General features: G+C 40.2%; 1 protein-coding gene across 1 annotated transcript in view; it reads left to right on the top strand.

The window, feature by feature from the left end:
* The window catches only part of ATG2B (autophagy related 2B), a 73,094-nt gene that overhangs the window by 34,080 nt on the left and 18,277 nt on the right, over nt 1-20,737 (top strand). Inside the window, exons 16-31 of the mRNA XM_070412634.1 lie at nt 362-464; nt 1,995-2,190; nt 2,479-2,621; nt 7,808-7,965; nt 8,357-8,529; nt 8,961-9,111; nt 10,314-10,513; nt 10,674-10,754; nt 12,147-12,253; nt 12,431-12,523; nt 13,586-13,656; nt 14,025-14,101; nt 14,375-14,545; nt 16,467-16,608; nt 18,874-19,076; nt 20,077-20,303. Of these exons, the coding sequence (XP_070268735.1) occupies nt 362-464; nt 1,995-2,190; nt 2,479-2,621; nt 7,808-7,965; nt 8,357-8,529; nt 8,961-9,111; nt 10,314-10,513; nt 10,674-10,754; nt 12,147-12,253; nt 12,431-12,523; nt 13,586-13,656; nt 14,025-14,101; nt 14,375-14,545; nt 16,467-16,608; nt 18,874-19,076; nt 20,077-20,303 (2,296 nt within the window). The remainder of the gene's footprint in view (nt 1-361; nt 465-1,994; nt 2,191-2,478; nt 2,622-7,807; nt 7,966-8,356; nt 8,530-8,960; nt 9,112-10,313; nt 10,514-10,673; nt 10,755-12,146; nt 12,254-12,430; nt 12,524-13,585; nt 13,657-14,024; nt 14,102-14,374; nt 14,546-16,466; nt 16,609-18,873; nt 19,077-20,076; nt 20,304-20,737) is intronic.

Here is a 20,737-nt window from a genome sequence, read left to right as displayed (position 1 = left end):
CTTGATACAAAAATCAACATTTAAGACATATAGTTACTCTGTGTTCCTAAATTAACTGTATAAACTTGTATGAACAATAAAATCACTCAGTGGCACTCAGTGGTACCTGCTGTATTTACTATTCATTAAACATTGGCATGTAGAATTTTGAGTTTGAATGGAAAACAGCATCTTTAATTTATTGCTCATTCTGTCTCCCAAGAAACATGTACACAAGAAATAGGAACAAATGAATAAATGCTATAGAACTTAATACTGCATATGTTTCTGATGTAGAGAATCTTTGCTCCCTTAAGGAGGACAGCATCTTTCAGCCCTTTGAGAAGACATGCATTTCGATTAATCAGTCTTGTTTTATTAGGGTCATTCCAGGAAGATAAAGGAGAGCCATCTATTAAGTTCCTCCACGTGTCTGGTGGAGTAGATGGAGATACAACATCGTCAGATGACTTTGACTGGCCACGGTGAGTAAGCAGATGGATATGATACATACATTTAATGAGATTTTCCTTTAAAAAAATTACTATGCTTTTTTTAACCATCATTTTGGCTATTAAATTTAAGCTAAAAATATCCATCCTTGATGAGAAAACCCAGAGGAAGATGGACAAATGGAATAAAAAATGTATTTTGAGTGCTGTTTTATGAAAGTGTCTGTTAGGTACTGTGAGAGGTAGAAGCATAAGATGTGCTCTCTGGTCTAAGTGGAAGAACCAAAGAGTCATTGGCCATGTTAAAAATAGTTCAAGGCTGCAGTAGAAGAGATGTCCTAGGGCACCATTTGTTAGTTGTCAAGTGAACTTTATGGTCACTGATGCTTTGGGAGAGTGTTTTTCAAATCTGGGGGCATTTACAAAATCCTGGTTCTTGGGCCCCACCCTGGGATCCTCAGCTGGAGCCTGGGCATCAGTGTAGTTTAAAAGACACACCAGGTGATCCCAGGGTGCAGTTGGACTTAGAGAACCACAGCCTCAGGATCCCTCAGGCTGGGCGACCATGGGTTAGTTTAAATTAGCCTGATAGTGGTCTTGGATTATGTTTAAAATAACTTATTTACTTGAAATAATGACCCATTATGAAAAGGAAGTATTTGAAGCCTCGCTAAAGGTGACCTTTTTGGTGCCATTTTCCTTCCTGCCTTGTTTTACACCCCACCACCTATGTATCAGACCTGTCAGACGCTTAGGACAGACATTACTAGTATCAGTACAGGCCTGAAAAGCCGCAGGAGCTTAGAGCATGAGTTTTCATCGTAAGAAATGGATATACTTCAGTTACGTAATTTGGAAGCACAATTTCCACTAGGATAACTATAAATTAAATAGTTGTGAAACTTTATAACTAGAACCAACTGGTACCACCTACGTACGTAGTAAAAAAGAAAAGGCCATTCTGGATGGGACACAGATGCCTGTCTTGCTTGGGGGGGCATGCGTCATCGTGACAATGGGCTGGTGTGGTGACAAAGGAGAGACTGCACAGCCTTGTGCTGGTGATGGCCAGCAGAGGAGAACACAATCCTTTTGTTATTGAAAATCCTAAAGGAAAGGCGGCTTGGTTGTTGCAGTTCTGAAAATATTCCCTAGTCAATCTCTCCTCCATTTGAACATATTTTATGAACACAAGGTTTCCTAGGTATGCAAGTATTCCATAATAGCAAAACAAGCTACGTGTAGAATAATTAGGGTTAGTGAGAATAAATAGAATTCTTAGTGAAATTAAAAACAAATCTTTGTATCCTCAAAAGGTCAGATTTTCAGTTAGTAAGAATAACATGTTAATCCCTCTCTTTGGTTTACTTGTTTTATCAATTCTACACTTTAAAGTTTACAAGATACTGAGAAATGGGGTAGATTAGATATAATTAGACTTTGTAGACAAGGTGAATCCACCATTAATGATTCAGTCAGTGCTTTTTGTATTAATTTACATAAAAGTTAAAGTTTTGCCGTTTATACATGGATCTTTATTTTTAAAATTGTCCTTGGTATCAGAATTGTATTGAAAATAAATCCACCAGCCATGCATTCCATTTTGGAGAGAATAGCAGCGGAGGAAGAAGAGGAGAGTGATGGCCACTATCAGGAAGAAGAGGAAGGCGGTGCTCACTCCCTGAAAGATGTGTGTGATCTGAGAAGACCCGCCCCCTCTCCCTTTTCTTCTCGTAGAGTAATGTTTGAAAACGAACAGGTAAAATAAAAGTGGGAGCAAGCCACGAAGAAATGATCGTTGATTATGTACTAATGGCTTTACTTCTTTTTCTCTAAAAAATACTTAGTATACTGTTTGTGCTAGGTTTTTAACTCCTCGGTTGAGTCATATTTTTGTTTCCTCCGTGGTTAAAACGAAAAGTCACATGCTTATTTGCTGACATACCAAGTCCTCTGCTTAGAGTAAGAAGATGCAATTACTATTTTAAACATACAGTGGTTATTTAATGCATTTTTTTTTTTTTTTAACTAAACTGTCATGTTTTAGATGGTGATGCCAGGAGACCCTGTAGAAATGACAGAATTTCAGGATAAAGCAATCAGCAATTCTCACTATGTCCTGGAACTTTCGTTACCCAATGTTCACATGACACTACCTAATAGAAGCTTTTATGAGAAGCTTTATAATAGGTGAGTGAAACACATTCGTTGAATGGGATGGATATTTTTGCCTGACTGCCCTTCTGCCTCCCTGCTCCCCTTTTCTTTCCTTGCTGTACTATTATCTCCTCCTCGGTGAACTTGGTGTGGTGCTGATATAGAACCCTTACTCTATGGTGTGCTGTCGTCGTAGCAGTTTCCTAGCCAGTGTGTCTGGCAACTGCCTTACTTGTGTGTGAGATATTTATTCCCTTTGCCCTTACGTTGGCAGGTTGCCGTCTGTCACTTACCATAGGTACTGAGCAAATCGCATTCTGTGTGTGCCATGACATGAAAAGAGCTGGGCAATTCCTATCTAGAGGGCAGCAGTACTGGGGTGGAGTCAGAATCCTAGAGCCTTTGTTCCAGGTGTATCCCTTCTCAAAGTCCAAAACAGGGTCTGGTTGGAATGATAAACTCTAGCATACACTTCTGTATAAAAATTAAAATATTATATTTAAAGCCCCTTAAACATATATACCCAGAAAATATGTTGAAATAAATGGCATTCTAGAGTTGAAAGTTGTAGACTATGAAGACTTGTGACAATTTACCTAGCATCTATGAACTCAGCTTCCTTATCTGTACATGAGGGTGATACTTGTGTCTACCTCAGTGGGTTGTTGGGAGGATTAAATGGTACAAGACTTGGGAAGTTGTGGGAACAGTGCCTGGCACATAGAAAGCACTCAGTAGTCATCTGTCATTGTTCCCCTTCCTACCCACACTGAGGAATCCCTTCTATAGCATACCTGCAGGTGGTCATGTGGGTTCTAGATGATGATGTCATTGTTCCCCTTCCCACTGAGGAATCTCTTCTGTAGCGCACCTGCAGGTGGTCACGTGGGGTTCTAGATGACGATGTCATTGTTCCCCTTCCCACTGAGGAATCTCTTCTATAGCATACCTGCAGGTGGTCATGTGGGGTTCTAGATGATGATGTCATTGTTCCCCTTCCCACTGAGGAATCTCTTCTATAGCGTATCTGCAGGTGGTCACATGGGTTCCAGATGTCAATGTCATTGTTCCCCTTCCCACTGAGGAATCTCTTCTATAGCGTATCTGCAGGTGGTCACGTGCGTTCTAGATGATGATGTCATTGTTCCCCTTCCCACTGAGGAATCTCTTCTATAGCGTATCTGCAGGTGGTCACATGGGTTCCAGATGTCAAGGTCATTGTTCCCCTTCCCACTGGGGAATCTCTTCTGTAGTGTACCTGCAGGTGGTCACGTGGGGTTCTGGAGAAGACCTCTTAGTGTGCATCACCACTAGCTTCCCAAATGGAAGCAGGTGGTTCTAATTTCTGTTCATCTTCAGAAACTTCACACTGTTGTTTCAGCTGTAGATTTGCTTGGTATCAGATATCACTGGCCCTTTATTCCTGAACTGTTAATGATAAGCTCTGACTACCAGTGACCAGGACTGTTGGTCTTAGAATCAGAAAATTAAGTTTCAGAATGACCTTTGTAGTTCAGTTGTCTTTGAAGATGAGATTCACAGGATAGTCCATTGACTATAGGAAGAAAATACGAGTGCTTCTATTTAATTTTTAAAAAACCGTTAAAACTTTTTATTTTATATTTATTTTATAATATGCATAATTTATAAAAAGTTGCATATAACTTATAAATTCACATTAGAGAGCTTTCCTGGTTTTTTTTAACTTAGGGTTTACAGATGATCTGAAGTTTGGAAACTATTGATCTCTAGACTGTTCTTATTTTATACTTGAGGAATGTCTCCTGAGAGCCTGCAGTGTGCAAGGCTAACCCAAGCACAGTGAAATGACTAACTCAAGCCCAGCCCAGAGGGCAGAGGGCTTAATTCACTTTTTTTTCTTTCGGTGTTAATTGGTTGTTGGTTAAATTGGGACATTAAAACAGTGATACATGCCTTAAACTGCAATTTATAAATATATGTTTATTTACCACTTCTTTTTAAATATAGGAAAAGGCTTATTTTTTAGTATGACTCACTGGTTGGAATTTTTGCATAATGTGTACCCAGAAGGCTTTGTCTACAATTTTCAGTTTCAGTTTCTTTGAAGTGGAGTGAAAAAAAAAATAGTTTCAAAACAATTTGAGTGCAGAGTCCTTCCAGGTTTTAAGAGTTTTTCCACCTCAGTCTGTATACTTAAAAGTCATCAGTTAGCACAACATTTAAACTATCCTTACAATAATAAATCCAGCTGGGATGAGCAAACTTGAGGCCAAACACCACTGACCTGTGGTGAAGAGACAAAACATAGGGCTCAACTGGTGGGAGGAGCTCTCAGCTGCGCCAGAAAGTAGTCTGTCCCAGCAGCCAGCAGCCAGCAGTCAGCATGTGGGACATCCATCATCATGTCAGAGAACTTGCTTAAACCAGGGAGCTCGAGAGGACCTGTCCATCTGGGAGTGGGTTCAGTGAGGGTTGCTAAGGAGAGTTCTGTTCTCTTTTACTCTGCCCACTTGGCCTCTCAGGCCCTAGAGTTAGGTCAACACCAAGTGCCCCTCTGCCCTGTGGATCATGTAAGTCACACGTGGAAGTTCCTTGGGTGTGAATTCTTTGCCCCTTATTTGGCTTTGTATATATTTATAAATTTAAAAATTAATATTATTTTTTAAAATGTTAAACATTCTTAAACTTGCAGAAAAGTTGCAAGTATAGGAAAAAACTTTTCCCTGAACCATTTGAGGGTAAATTGCTGCCCTAATGCCCCTTCAACTTTGACACTTGAGTGTATATTTCCCACATACAAGGACATCTTCATAACCACAGTTCACCAACCAAAACGAGGGCATTTATAGTATACATTGCTAACATCTAGTCCTCAGATCCCATTCAAGATTTGCCAGGGTCTCCATAATGTACACACACACCCTCACACACATATATGTGTATATATGTCTATGTATATATAACATATATAATATTTAAAAACATTTCTCTGAATGGGAGTTATAACCAGCTTTATTTTTACTTCATACATTTAAAATACTCGTTTGTTCATTTAGTGCAGTGATGGCGAACCTTTTGAGCTCGGCGTGTCAGCATTTTGAAAAACCCTAACTTAACTCTGGTGCCGTGTCACATATAGAAATGCTTTGATATTTGCAACCATAGTAAAACAAAGACTTATATTTTTGATATTTATTTTATATATTTAAATGCCATTTAACAAAGAAAAATCAACCAAAAAAATGAGTTCACGTGTCACCTCTGACATGTGTGTCATAGGTTCGCCATCACTGATTTAGTGCCTTGGTCAACTAGCTCTTTTTAAAAAAGATAGTGTCAGTCTGCGGTACATGAGAATTTTTTCTGTGCTAATAGCCCTTTAGAATAGAATATAAAAAAGAGTCTAGCTGGGTTTATTAAGTATTTATTGAGCTTCTATTATATCTCAGGCTCATAGCCACAGGATCATGGTGAAGTATCCTTAAATATCTCATATTTTCTTCCTTGTTATTAAAAACACCACCAAAATATAAATAAGAAAAACAGTAAAATCTTATGAAGTTTTATTTACATACTGTGAATACCAGGTTTTATTTTAAGTAATAGTTTCTCTTTATGACTATAAGAGAATAGTTGTAGGGAATAAGGAAAGGAAGACCATTTCCTGAGAAAATTCACTTCATTATTTATACATATAGGAGTTTAGATAAGACTGGATTTAAACTCTTTTGTTTTAATAAATATGCCCAAGAAGCCATGAGCCAGATGGACACCACACAGTTCTGGGGCACAGCGGTCAGTGTGTCTGAGACATAGTTCTGCCTTCTATCCCTGGTGTCTTCCACCTAGAGATGTTCCAGAAAGGGTCCTTGTGGGTGGGGATTCCAGTCCCTGTGAGCCACAGTGCTCAGTCCTGGTTTATACTTTCTAGGGCTTCAGAAGCTCGGGAATCGGCCCGGGAAGTTCCTAGACAAGTGGCTTCTCACAGGAAGGGGCAGGGCTACTTCATGGCTTGGCACCTTGCTTGGAATTCACACTAGGCTTTACGATGAGTCTGCCTCTGGCAGTCCTTCCCTGTGAGTCACACACTGGTCCCTTCATCAGCACTGCCTGCTCTGTGAGAGCCACTGTGCTGGGCATGGATGAAGGTGACCAAGACACAGGCCCCTCTCTCCGAGGGCTACTGCCAGGAAACAAGAAAGCACAGTAACATGTTCTAGGTGCTGTGTTTGAATCGTGTGTGTGAAGGAGATGCTACAGGTCCAAATCTAACAAAAAGCCTCTTAGAGGACATTGTGAAGCAGTGGTTCTCAACCTTCTGGCCCTTTAAATACAGTTCCTCATGTTGTGACCCAACCATAAAATTATTTTCGTTGCTACTTCATAACTGTCATGTTGCTACTGTTATGAATCATAATGTAAATATCTGATCTGCAGGATGGTCTTAGGCGACCCCTGTGAAAGGGTCGTTCGACTGCCAAAAGGGTTGCGACCCACAGGTTGAGAATCGCTGCTGTGAAGCCTTTGTTTGCATGAAGACACATAGACATGGGTGATGAGGGGAGGGTAAGGGCAGAAAGACATGTGAATAGTGACAGATATTTCTTTAAAGGTACGGTCTTGTAGTAGCCTAGCTTGACATTGGTCACCCCATTAGTCACCAGTATTGACTTGGTTAGCCTGCTAGTTAGAAAGATTTCCTTTCTCTGTCCCCTGTTCCACATGCATTCTTCATCTCACGTGATTTTCCCAATGAATCTGCTTTCTGGCAGGTCACTTAGCCTTTATGAGGCAGGTTCTTCAAGTGTAGAGTGAGAGTAAGGAGTCTCCCTTGGCTGCCCACAGGGTTGGTGGGAGGGTGAAGTGAGGCAATGCATGATCTGTTAGAGTTCACAGAGTGCGCTCGTGTGAGCAGTCTTCTTTCTGTTCTCATTTTCTCTCAACAAATTTTAACTTCCTTCTTTAAAGTGCATTTAGATGTATGTAATTTAATGCATGTAACACAGGTAAAAGTAGGCCGGCACCTAATTAGGTATCTAATGGTACAAATTATAGCCATGTCTGTTATTCCAGTTTAGGAACATAATTGATATTTAAGTAAAAACTTTTGTAAGATCTAATTTCTGTTTCAGCAGTTAGAAAATTCTTATTCATGCAACCTGTTAAAGGGATGCTCTTTAGTTTGCCTTTAGTTGAACTAGGAATTATGTACTTATTTTTCAGCTTTGTCTTTATAGGATCTTCAATGACTTGCTACTGTGGGAACCAACAGCTCCTTCACCAGTGGAGACTTTTGAAAATATTTCGTATGGTATTGGGCTGTCAGTAGCCAGTCAACTGATCAATACCTTCAACAAGGACAGTTTTAGTCCATTTAAATCTACAGTTCACTGTGGTAATATGTCTTAAATTTGTTTGGATGTCACTGCCTAGTTTAGCAATAAAGTAGTAGCCTTTTCAGTTGATGGATTAAAAAATGTTTCTTTGATGATGTTTTTCATTTATATTTTATAATAACTTTTAGTCATTTATATTTCCCCACTTCTCTCTGCATATTGAGAATGTTGTTATTAATTAATGATAATATCTTTATAGTGATAGTATATGCATTGTCTGAAGTCCAGTGGTAAAGTGAAAAAACACAGCATGGACATTTTTATTGTCAGACCAGATTCTGAGTAAAAAGGAACAGGTTGTAAAATAAATATTCTTATGATGATGTTCAGGTTGCTTGTTTTTTAAAGAAGCTGTCAGAACCATGTGATTGTAACCCTTATTTCTCACAGATGAGGAAAGTGGATCAGAGGAGGAGACTTTGCAGTATTTTTCTACTCTTGATCCCAACTATCGTTCCCGTAGGAAAAAAAAACTCGACTCTCAGAATAAGAACTCGCAGAGTTTTCTCTCCGTTCTTCTGAGTATTAATCACGGATTAATGTCGGTGTATACAGACGTCAAGGTAAAGATTTACAAATATCAAGTGTTCCTTCAAGTGCACCTTATTTAAATCTGCCACGATAACACATCCTGTAATTGAGGGAGCTGGGAGTAGTGTCAGCCACTGAAGAAGCCCACTTTCTGAGGCAGGTCATGATGACAGCAATTCTGGAAAGCTGCCTTTCGTGCAGCTCAGAAGGCAAACGTTATCTACACCTTCTTGTGGGAAACATGCTTGTTCTGCTCCCGAGATGATACCTAGTCATTTGTCCATTGGAAGGAGGCGGAGTCCAGGGGCTCTTTGACAGAAGAGGCCCCATGTCCTTGTTCAGTTTTTCACATCACCATATCAGGTGGCTTAAGAGTCAGGCCACTTGGCTGCAACCTGAGAGATTCTGTCCCAGGGCTTCTGCATTAAATAATGACATCTGTGTTTTCCCATCTTTTTATTAGCAAGAGAATGGAGATCTTTTGGAAAACAAGCATGGTGAATTCTGGTTAGAGTTCAGTAGTGGCACATTATTTTGTGTGACAAAATACGAAGGTTTCGATGACAAGCACTACATCTGCCTTCATTCCAGCACCTTCAGTCTGTACCACAAAGGTAGGACAAATGTTAAGTATGTGTGTGTTTCATTTCTGTGTAGAAATCTTCAAATTTTGTTTAATAATGAAAATCTATTGAGAACACAACTCTGATATTAGAAATGATTTCTGTGGGGTGTTCTGATTCCACTGGCAAAGTAATACTTATTGTGAATTAGAAGTTGACTGTTCTTTTTTGCAATATGATATAATTCACATATCATATGCAATTCACCCATTTAAAGTATACATTTCAGTAGTTTTTAATATTTCAAAGAGTTGTATAACCATAATCACAATAAACTTTAGAACATTTTCCTTACCCCCAAAGGAAGCTGAACTCTTTAACTAGAACCCCCCCCAAAAGCCTCCCATCTCCCCACCCTGAGCAACCACTACTCTACTTTGTCTCTATGGGTCTATTCCTGATGTATTCCTGATGTTATCTATGGACCGAATCATACAACATATGATTAGCATGTAGTGTGACTGGTATTATGTTTTCAACGTTTATTGAGGTGTATCAGTATTTCATTCATTTTATTGCCAAATGATATTCCATTTTGTGGATGTACCATATCTTATTATCTATTTTTGATCAGTTGATGGGATTTTGCATTCTTTATTCTCAAGCAGTATTTCCTTTTGGTAACAAACACAGAATTTACCATTCTTTGAGCACATTTCCTGTGTTCCCTTGTAAATAGACATGAGATACTTGTACATTCTTTTTTAAAAAATATATTTTTATTGATTTCAAAGAGAAAAGGAGAGGGAGAGAGATATAGAAACATCAATGATGAAAGAGAATCATTGATCAGTTGCCTCCTGCACGCCCCACACTGGGGATCGAGCCCGCAACCCAGGCATATGCCCTTGACCGGAATCTAACCCAGGACCCTTCAGTCCGCAGGCCAACGCTCTATTCACTGAGCCAAACCAGCTAGGGCACTTGTACGTTCTTAACGTTTACCAGATTTTCCCATTTAAGTTTATCCTGGCATTTTAAAGCTTAATTTTTTTTGAAGTTGGGTACTATCAGACATATGAACATTAGTGTAGAGGGATGGGTTATTAATGCCAAGTCGGTTCTTGCTCATTTTGCCACCAGAATCATGCTGTATTCAGTGGAAGTACATGGCTTTTGTTTTCAGTTACAGAAGTCCGTGAGCTAATTTCAAGTAATCATTTTGTTATGTTTTCACTTTCCTTTGGATGTAGGCAAAGTGGATGGAGTGATTCTCCCTACAGAAGTACGGCTGCCCAGTGCCACACACCCACACTGGTTGGAACCTACCATTTATTGCTCTGAAGAAAATGGCCTCGGTAGAGCTTCTTCAGAGGGTGTTGGAGGAGACACGTTGAATATGCTCTCTGCTGCTGTTAAAATACTGTCTGATAAATCAGAGTCCAATACAAAGGTCTGTATTTTATACTTTTATAGCAAGTACTTGCCATTGGTTTGATTACTCGCTAAAATGATTGCATAAAAGGCAACACATTTATTTTGTTGGGAAGACTTCAATTTTTGAACTAGAGGGTGTGCAGGTGGTAAGTGTAACTCTCTGTGCTGCTGTTTAGGAATTTCTCATCGCTGTGGGGCTGAAAGGAGCCACTCTCCAGCACAGAGTACTCCCTTCCGGGCTGAGCTGGCACGAGCAGGTAAGAAGCTGTGTGTATGAGGCAGTCTTTTTTATTTTCTATTGGCATATGCGCACCGAAAATTTCACAAACTACAAATGTTCAGCTCAGTGAATTATCACGAAGCAAACACTCCTGCATAGCCACCTTTTAGGTTGGGAAATAGAACATTGTCAGCACTCCAGAATGTGATTGATCTTTTACCTCAGAGTTTGGTCCCTAAACATTTCAAACACAGAGTTATCCTTTATGCCATTAACGGGAAGGGATCCTGCATCCCAGGACCTGTAGAGCGCCTGGCACATGGAGCAATGAAGGATGTGTGGACTTGCCCGTATAATCATGTGTCCTTCAAGTGCCATAATTTTAGAATTATTTTCTAAGCCAATAACATGGCTTGAGGCATTTATAAGAATTTCTGTAATTAATTTCCAGTTTAATAATTGTATATGCTTAATGAAATATAGTTGATTATTTTTTTCACAGGAAACTTTGGGTGAGAAGTTAACTCTATGTGAGAATAAAAAATAGTGTACTGATTCTTGTTCATTTTTTTTTAGAAAGGGGAACTTTTTTGTGTGCTGGGAAAATAATAAATTATTTAAAACTTGAATGTTTTTAGAAGACTTTTTTAATAAAAGCATATAGGAAAAAAGATAGTCTATCTACCTATCTATGTATAGAAACATGAGGAGATATTATTTAGAATATGTATATCTATATCTGTTTATCTACATCTGTAAAGTCGGGGTAGAGAAATGGTTAGTATGAGCACTGAACTGGCTATAAGGGAGAGATTTAGCCTCACCTCCTTGTTTTCTTAAATTAGAAATATGTGAGAAAAGATGTTAGTGAGAGGGACTGGTTTTCAGATTCAGCTATAAATTAAGGATAAAGAACTTCTCGTAGCAATGGATTATTTAGAAAACCAAATGGGACAGTTTTATTTTTATTTTATTGTTTTATTTTTTAAAATATATACTTCATTGATTTTTTTACAGAGAGGAAGGGAGAGGGCTAGAGAGTCAGAAACATCGATGAGAGAGAAACATCAGTCAGCTGCCCCCAGCACACTCCCCACTGGGGATGTGCCTGCAACCAAGGTACATGCCCTTGACCGGAATCGAACCTGGGACCCTTGAGTCCGCAGGCTGACTTTCTATCCACTGAGCCAAACCGGTCAGGGCCAGATGGGACAGTTTTAAGCAGTCTTTAGGAAAACTAAATTTTTTCAAGACCTGTTCCGAACAAAATAATGTGAAAGCAATTTATACATACTTTATTAGTTTCGTAAGATATGATTTCCTAAGATTTCTGTAGCATTGCTGTTGTTGGATGGGCCTTTTTATTTCAAATTCTAGTTTTGAATTTTTTTCTTCTAAAGCAGGGAATTTTATATTTTTGTGATTATAGATTTTATACTTCCTGAACATTGCTGATGAACCTGTTCTGGGATATAATCCCCCAACTTCGCTTACAACTTTTCATGTTCATCTCTGGAGCTGTGCACTTGATTATAGGTTAGTTCATAAATGGGACAAAATAAAATTTTATTTAAAATATGTACTAAGTTTTGGGGAAAATGCATAATTCAGTAGAATTAAGTTTCAAAATGCTCCCCCCCCCCCCAATGCTCTTTAAGAGGAGTTTCTGTTGTTGCAGCAGACTGATGTTCTGAAATTTCTTTTTGGTGGTAGGCCTCTTTACTTGCCAATCCGATCTCTTCTTACTGTTGAGACATTCAGCATTTCAAGTAGTGTTGCCTTGGATAAATCATCTTCTACGCTCAGGTACCTGTGTGAACTTCTTTGTACACTAAATGCAGCTGTTCAAAACATCCTGACTGTTTTATCTAAACCCTTTGATTAGATTCTCAATTTTTTGTTAAAATCAGCATTGTTTTGCTAATAGTCATGTCCCTTCTCCCTGTTTTCAGTTTTTTCTCAGATGATTTGTCCCACCTTTCCTTTTCTTTCTTTTTTGTCAATCCTCACCCAAGGATATTTTCCCACTGATTTTTTTTTTTTAATATATTTTATTGAATTCTTACAGAGAGGAAGGGAGAGGGATAGAGAGCTAGAAACATCGATGAGAGAGAAACATCGATCAGCTGCCTCCTGCACATCTCCCACCGGGGATGTGTCCGCAACCCAGGTACATGCCCTTGACCGGAATCGAACCCGGGACCCTTCAGTCCGCAGGCCGACGCTCCATCCACTGAGCCAAACCAGCTTCGACCCCACTGATTTTTAGAGAGAGTGGGAGAGAGAGGGAAAGACAGAGAGAAATATTGTGTGAGAGAAGCACATTGATTGGTTGTCTCCTGCACAAGCCCTGACTAGGGCCTAAGCTGGGGAGAAGCCTGCAATCAAAGTTTTGTGCCCTTGACCAGAATCGAACCCAGGACCCTTTGGTCCGCAGGCCGACGCTCTATCCACTGAGCCAAACTGGCTAGGTAGGGCTCGTCCCACCTGTTCTATTCACTACTCTCTTTCATTTTTAGGGAGGAAATAATTCTCGAGATTGTTAGTTTAATTTTTAAAGTAGATATATAAACTTCCCATAATACCTGGTACACTTCATTTTCATAATTTAAAGCTTGTGAATTTGGACATCTATTAAAAAATTCAGAATTAATTTGAGCAGATGATTTAATCCCATTCTTTACACCATTTAAATATTTCTGGCACCGAGTTTTAAAAAAACATGACATGACATTTATAAGTTAGAAGCTGCATGTGACTTTGATAATATTATGTCAGAAAGAATGATACAACTAACATATATAGTGATCAAGTGCATATATTTGAGGTTAGTGTTTTAGATATTGACTTTATCTTTTTTCCCCTCAGAATAATCTTGGATGAAGCTGCTTTACATCTGTCTGACAAGTGTAACACTGTCACTGTAAATCTGAATAGAGGTAACAGTGAAAAAGCAAAATCTGGAATAGAGGAATGCTTTTTTATTTTTATTTTTTGTGTGTGACTTTTTTAAAGCATTTAACTTTGGAAAAATACCAGTGAACTAAGGATTTTATTAAATATCAGTTTGAAGTTGTAATCTCCTTAAGTGCATCAAATTATATATACTCTAATATAAGACAAGTTTTGTTTCTAACTAAAATAAGTTATAGGATTTTTGTAGGATGAACTATATTTCTGTTACATTAGAAATATTTTTAGCACTGCCTGCCATGAATTGTAGAGATGCTAGTTTTATTAGGTGTTGGGTAAGCATTTTTAAAAAGCTATACTCAAACATGTTGTTAATTCCTTTTTAAAACTTTAGATTATGTTCGTGTGATGGATATGGGGCTTTTAGAATTAACCATAACTGCAGTGAAGTCTGATTCTGATGGAGAGAAAGTAAGTTATTAAAATAATTGGAAGTTTTAGTTGTCTTGTTTTTATAGGAGGGACTGAAAGAGCATTGACTTTGTTGTAGAATTATTTTTTCACTTACCCTAATTTTGGTAAAAAATAGATACAATATTTTAAAATGAAGACTGAGTTATAAGTACACATTTCCTTTGGTAAGACAAATTGTTATATTTTATTTAATGTAAAACTATACAAAAAAGGAAAATTTGGCCTCTTGTTTGGAAAACATTTCATCTTTTTTTCCTGTGCTGTGTCCAGACTGACTCACGCTTTGAGTTACACTGTTCCAGCGACGTTGTCCATATCAGAACGTGCTCAGACTCCTGTGCTGCTTTAATGAATCTCATTCAGTACGTTGCAAGCTATGGCGACTTACATGCAGCCAACAAGGCGGAGGTGAAGGCCGGAGCCCCTCAAAGAAAGACCACGGTACAGTCGGCAACGCCATTTGTTAGAACCAACTTCCTCTGCCCCATTCCAGCCTCCGAATGACATGTTTACATCAGCAAGGCCTTCACGACAGGCGTCAGGCAGAAAAGGAACGGAAAGTCATCTATCTATTCGCTACCTTCAGAGGATGGGGCTTCCATGGACTTTTTTGGAAAATTGATATTGTTTGTTTCAGAACATTATTAATCTTCTCAACCAACATGACACTTTTTAAAAAAATATATTTTATTGATTTTTTACAGAGAGGAAGGGAGAGGGATAGAGAGTCAGAAACATCGATGAGAGAGAAACATCGATCAGCTGCCTCCAGCACACTCCCCACTGGGGATGTGCCCGCAACCAATGTACACGCCCTTGACCGGAATTGAACCCGGGACCCTTGAGTCTGCAGGCCGATGCTCTATCCACTGAGCCAAACCGGCCAGGGCAACATGACACTTTTTTTAAACTTGTTATTTTCATCTGTCCTGGGGAGAGAAAGAAAACATTTGTCATCTAAGAGCTTGTTATATGCAAGCATGTCAAAAATGCTATGAGAAAACAGATTATTACCAGGAGACTTGCAGCACTTACATAATATCATCTCCCGTGTTTGTTATACTGGAAACGGGGTGGTAGTGTAGATACTTTCTCGGGTGATTTCATTTAACCCAGTGCGATACAGAGGTTCGAGATAATTATCTGTGTTACAGGTGAATACACAAGACCCAGAGAATTGAGGTGATTTGCCATAATTAGTAGCAGAAACAGCCATACAGCTAAGCTTTGTTGGTTCAATGTGCCACCTCTTTGCCCTCTTTTATGTCCAGATTGAACAGTGTCCATTTGCCTGGCTTTCTTTATTTCCACTCTGTTTTCACGCCTCTTCTGTGAACACAGTTCTCAGCACCCTTAGGTTAGGAGCCTGTGGAAGGGCTGGCTGGCTGGCATTCCTTCCTTCAGGACCACCTCACACTCCTTCATGTTACACTGCCGCTTTGATTCCTTCCTGCTGCGCTGTTCTTACTGCTAAGAAGTGACTTACAGCATTCCCTCTACTGTTGACTCTCTTCATGGAAACATTCTCCAGTTCATGAAAAGTTAATTTTAAATTGTCCCTTTCAAATTGGATCTTTTTATTTTATTATTATCTTTTACTTTTTTATTGAATTTATTGGGGTGACATTAGTTAATAACATTACATAGGTTTCAGTGTACAATTCTATAATACATCATCTGTATATTGTATTGTGTGTTCATCACCCCAAGTCAAATCTCCTTCATCACCATTTATCTCTCCTTTACCCTATTCTCCCCCCTCCCACCCACGCCCCTCCCCTCTGATAATTGCCATTGGATCTTTCCATTTTAGAGTCTTACTCACATTTCAAAGCATGGTGTGGATTTAATGAATCCACAGCTCGTGGCCCGAAATGGTTAAGTATCAGGGCTGGAATTGAACCCATGAAGCACCCTTTGGGAGAGTTCCCTCTTGTGTCTGCCCCCACTGCCCTGATGTGTCTGTTCACTCTAAGAAGTGAGCTGTGAGCCACAACGACTGTCTTGAAGGCGTGGCAGCCCTGGCAGCCCAGATCAGACTCTACAGAGCGAGGTCCCCTCACCCCCGCTTCGTGGCACTTTCCCCCCTTCTCTCTCTTCTCCTGTGTTGCCTGTTCACAATCCCAGTTCCCTGGGCTGGTTTTGAGGTGAAGCCAGTAGTTGTTGGGGGGGGGGGGGGGGGGGGAATGATGATACTAAAAACTTACAATGGAGCCACTTCTGGGAGGCATATTGAAAAGTTAATATGTCCCCGTTGCTGGTATTTTTGTAAAATGTAGTGTATTTCTGGGACAAAAGAATGTTAAATAGTTTGCTTTTTAGAGCAGTTTCAGTTATTTTTAATTAGTTTCTGTGACTGTAGGTAGATTTCGGTGGTCGGTCGTCCTCACGAGGCCCAGTACTTCCTGAAGCAGATCAACAGATTTTACGAGATTTGATGAGCGATGCCATGGAGGAGATTGAAGTGCACCAAGCCAGTTCCTCCGTGAAACCACAGTCTAACGGTAAGGCAGACGGGGTTTTCCTCTGGAAGCCCTGGTGGTGTCATCGAGGCTTACATTGTGTTGTTCCTACAAATTCTTCAACAAGGAACTCATTAAAGACAAAACAAGTCTGAGTTCTGATGGATGTTTATTAGTCAGTCAGCTTTGTTTATTGAGTGTCTAGTAGATAAATAACACCGACGAGGATGCTGTGGGGGATGCAGTTCAAGTGGAGGCAGAGCCGTGTTTCCTGGAAGCTTATAGGTTAGTGAAGCAAACCGGCACTAAACCGGGCAGAATGGTTCAGAAATGATAACATGGGAAGAAACACCTCAGAGGGTGTGACATACTGTAAATGTTGTTCGGAACAGGTTGGAATCAGTGCATCAGACTTCAGTGAAAGTGCGATGAGTTGGCTTTCAAACTGTGGATAGGACTTAGGTATGTCGAAGGGAGAGAAAAGGTATCTTGGCAAGATCATTAACATCAAGAGACACGGACAAAGACGGGGAGCCCCGCTTACCTAGCAGCTCAGGCTATTATGTAGCAAATGTTCCCTCTTATTGAAAAGAATCCTATATAATAAAATCCTAATATGCAAATCGACCAAACGGTGGAACGACCGGTCACTGACGCACACTGATCGCCAGGGGCCAGACACTCAATGCAGGAGCTGCCCCCTGGTGGTCAGTGCACTCCCACAGGGAGTGCGCCACTCAGCCAGAAGCCGGGCACAGCTGGCGAGTGCAGTGGCGGTGGCGGCAGCCTCTCCTGCCTCTGCGGCAGTGCTAAGGACCCCTTGGGGGGATGTCTGCCTGCCAGCTTAGGCCCGTTCCCTGCGGCAGGCAGACAACCCTTGAGGGGTCCCGGACTGAGAGAGGGTGCAGGCCTGGCTGAGGGACCCTCCCCCCTCCAGTGCATAAATATTGTGCACCGGGCCTCTAGTTAAACAATAAAGTTGGATAGGCAAGGAGGAGGAACCAGATGGGAAGCATCTAAACATTTTGAAGCATGTCTCCGAAAAATATTTTTTTTTCTGATTGGATGAATTTAACTATTTCTATATGTTGTGAACTCTTAATTGCTAAAAATTACTTTATGATGTTTTAAGACTTTAGTATTAAATGTTGCTTTCATTCTAAATTAGAACTAAGGAAGCAAATGGGAGCCCTCAGCTTCCTAGCACCACATCATTTGTAATAAACGTTAGCAGCTGACCTTATATAGAAATGGGTATTTAATGACAGCAGCTTCAATATACAAGGTTCTGTATTAGGCACTCAAGTAGGTGTAAGTTCAAGATGCTGCCGTAGAAGAATTTAAAGTCTAGTCTGTGAGCCTCTAGAGCAGCCGTGGGCAAACAACGGCCCGCAGGCCGGATCCGGCCCGTTTGAAATGAGTAAAACTAAAAAAAAAAGAGACCGTACCCTTTTATGTAATGATGTTTACTTTGGATTTATATTAGTTCACACAAACACTCCATCCATGCTTTTGTTCCGGCCCTCCGGTCCAGTTTAAGAACCCATTGTGGCCCTCGAGTCAGAAAGTTTGCCCACCCCGGCTCTAGAGGCTAAATGTCCCTTTATCCATCTTAGTGTTCTCAGTCCATCGTAAATGATTGATTTGAATAACTGAATAGAGAAAGACTTGGTGAATCTAATATGAAATGAATCGTATAAAAATGTATGTTTACATAGAGATTTTAGTGCAAATGCACTCTTTTGTGAACTTCATACCGAGAGCTACCTGAGAACAGGTATCCTGTGTGGCTATCCAGCACCCCAAGAAGCCGTCTTTTTGTGGCTCGGAGTCACGTGGAGGCCTGCCTGACTGCTGTTTCCCACCCCTCCATGAGCAGAGAGTACCTGTAGTTTTAGGTGATGTTGCTGGGTACATTCGCTTCCCTGCTCTTGCTATATTGTTGAATGGGTTTCTTGCAGAGCTCTACCCACAGGACAGGATTGTCAATATGAGATTCTGGCTAAAACCAAACTCCAGTCACCACTAACCGCTGCTGCCGAATTCCTGAGCTCCTCCAGCACAGATAGCCAGGAGGAGCCTGCACTTCATGAACCCATCGTTTACTCTTTTCTCAGGGAGCTTCAAACTTATTCTTAGTCTTTTTGTCAGCAGCCAGAGGGGAATTGTGAAAAAAAGTGAGATTTTGCAGGTGAAAGCGTTCAACATACTGTGTCTCTGACACATGGTTAAAATGCTTATTTTTGTTATGTTGTTGTTGATGTTTCAGCCTGTGCCAAAACTGAACACTGTCATCTTTCTGCCTAGGTGTTTTGGATGAAAAATGTCACATTCAGGAGCCATGTTGTTCAGACCTCTTCCTGTTTCCAGATGAGAGTGGGAATGTGTCCCAGGAGCCCGGCCCCACTTATGCCTCCTTCACCCCGCACTTGATTAGTGACGCAGTGCCAGGGGTGTCCACTGAAAACGATGACTTTTGCATTCTCTTTGCACCAAGGGCAACCGTTCAGGTAATAAATTGATAGCATAATTGAGGCTTTAAGATAGCGCTAAAAATCAAATTGATCAAAGGCCCCAAAAGATTAAGATTTTAACTTTTTATTGTTCGGAATTACTTTGTTTTATAATTTACCATTGATGCTATGTAAATGTTTGTTACGCTTTGCTATTTCTGTGACACATCTCTCAAGGACTCAGAAGAATGCTCTATATTTGCAAAATCTCCTTCGTAGTTAATTGAACTACAGATGTCATGTGTAGGAAGGCTGGGGAGTTTCATGACAGAAAGGGCTGCTGCACAGAGTTGCTAGTCCAACACCTGGGAGAGGTCAGATGTGCTTTGTGTGAAGGCTGGTGGTTGGTTGATATAATTTCCATTTTAGAGTCATACTCACATTTAATAAGCATGGGCTGCTTTTACTGAATCCACAGTTCACTAACCAAAATGGTTAAGCATTGGTGCTAGAATTGAACCCTATTCAAAATGCATCGCTATTTAGCGCATATATGTTTTAAACTTCCTAGTACTAACTTAGTAGGTGAGTGTATTTATTTGACTAAGTTCTGGGGAATTAAAAAAAAAAGTGAAAGCAATCAAATTCATGATAATCTCATTATGAAGAACATGATAATTTGGTCAGGATGTCGAAGTAGGTCAGATTTGGAATGCAGTATTGACTTTGAATTAAAGAACCCCCCCCCCCCCCTACACACACACACACACACACACATACACACACACCTGCCTCTTTATTGCCAGTCACATAGTAAAAGCCAAATTATAGATTATAAAAAATCCTTATGGAGTACTTTGCATAGAACAGAGAGTCCACTTTTTGGCTAATAATGCAGAATATCTTCTGTGATGATTAATGTCAGGACTATTATTCTGTTTTATGTATTAAAATCCCTAGAAAGGATGCAGATCAGTACATCCCTTTGAGACAGGCAACATAATCAGTGATTTTTACTCGGCTAAGACAGTCTGTGTTACCCGTTTCTGTGTTTCAGGAGAAGGAAGAAGAGCCAGTTGTAAAAATAATGGCTGAAGATGCAATTGTGATAAGAGATAATTACTTCAGTCTGCCCGTTAAGAAGACGGATGCGAGCAGAGCCCCCTTGCACTTCCCCGTTCCCGTCGTCCGGTATGTTGTTAAAGAAGTCTCTCTTGTTTGGCATCTTTATGGAGGAAAGGATTTTGGAACAGCCCCTCCTACTTCTCCAGCTAAAAGTTACATGTAAGTTAAATTCATTTCTATGTAAGTTTGTTTGGCAGGATTATCGTTTGAAGAATTATTAATAAAGTAGCATTAAAAATCTGCAATTTGTATCACTCTGTAAATGGTAGTGTTAGAGTTTTCCATTTTGTAAACTTATGTGCAGTGTTTGTATTTTTACTAAAATGTGGTGACTTAAGTGCTCTCCAGTGAGCAACATTTTTTGGGCACCTACCATGTGCCAGAACCTGTGTTAGGGGCACATTCACTAAAATGAGTGTAACCCGACCCTACCCTGGGTTCGAAGTGGAGAGAGAGTTGTGTGAGCAACTGAGGGCAGTGAAGTGTGTGCACCAGGAGGTAGGGACCATGCACGCCCCTGAATCTCCAGCACCCCGCTCGGCACGCAGCGGTGTCAATGCTCCCGAAGTCCTTGTTAAACATGTGCATCACTC

The sequence above is a fragment of the Myotis yumanensis genome, unplaced genomic scaffold (assembly GCF_028538775.1).
Source record: "Myotis yumanensis isolate MYYU_CA2020_CCGP unplaced genomic scaffold, mMyoYum1.0.hap1 SCAF_1, whole genome shotgun sequence".
In the NCBI taxonomy this organism is placed as follows: Eukaryota; Metazoa; Chordata; class Mammalia; order Chiroptera; family Vespertilionidae; genus Myotis; species Myotis yumanensis.
Note: the sequence above shows the minus strand (reverse complement) of the source record. Positions and strands in the feature narration are given on the sequence as shown.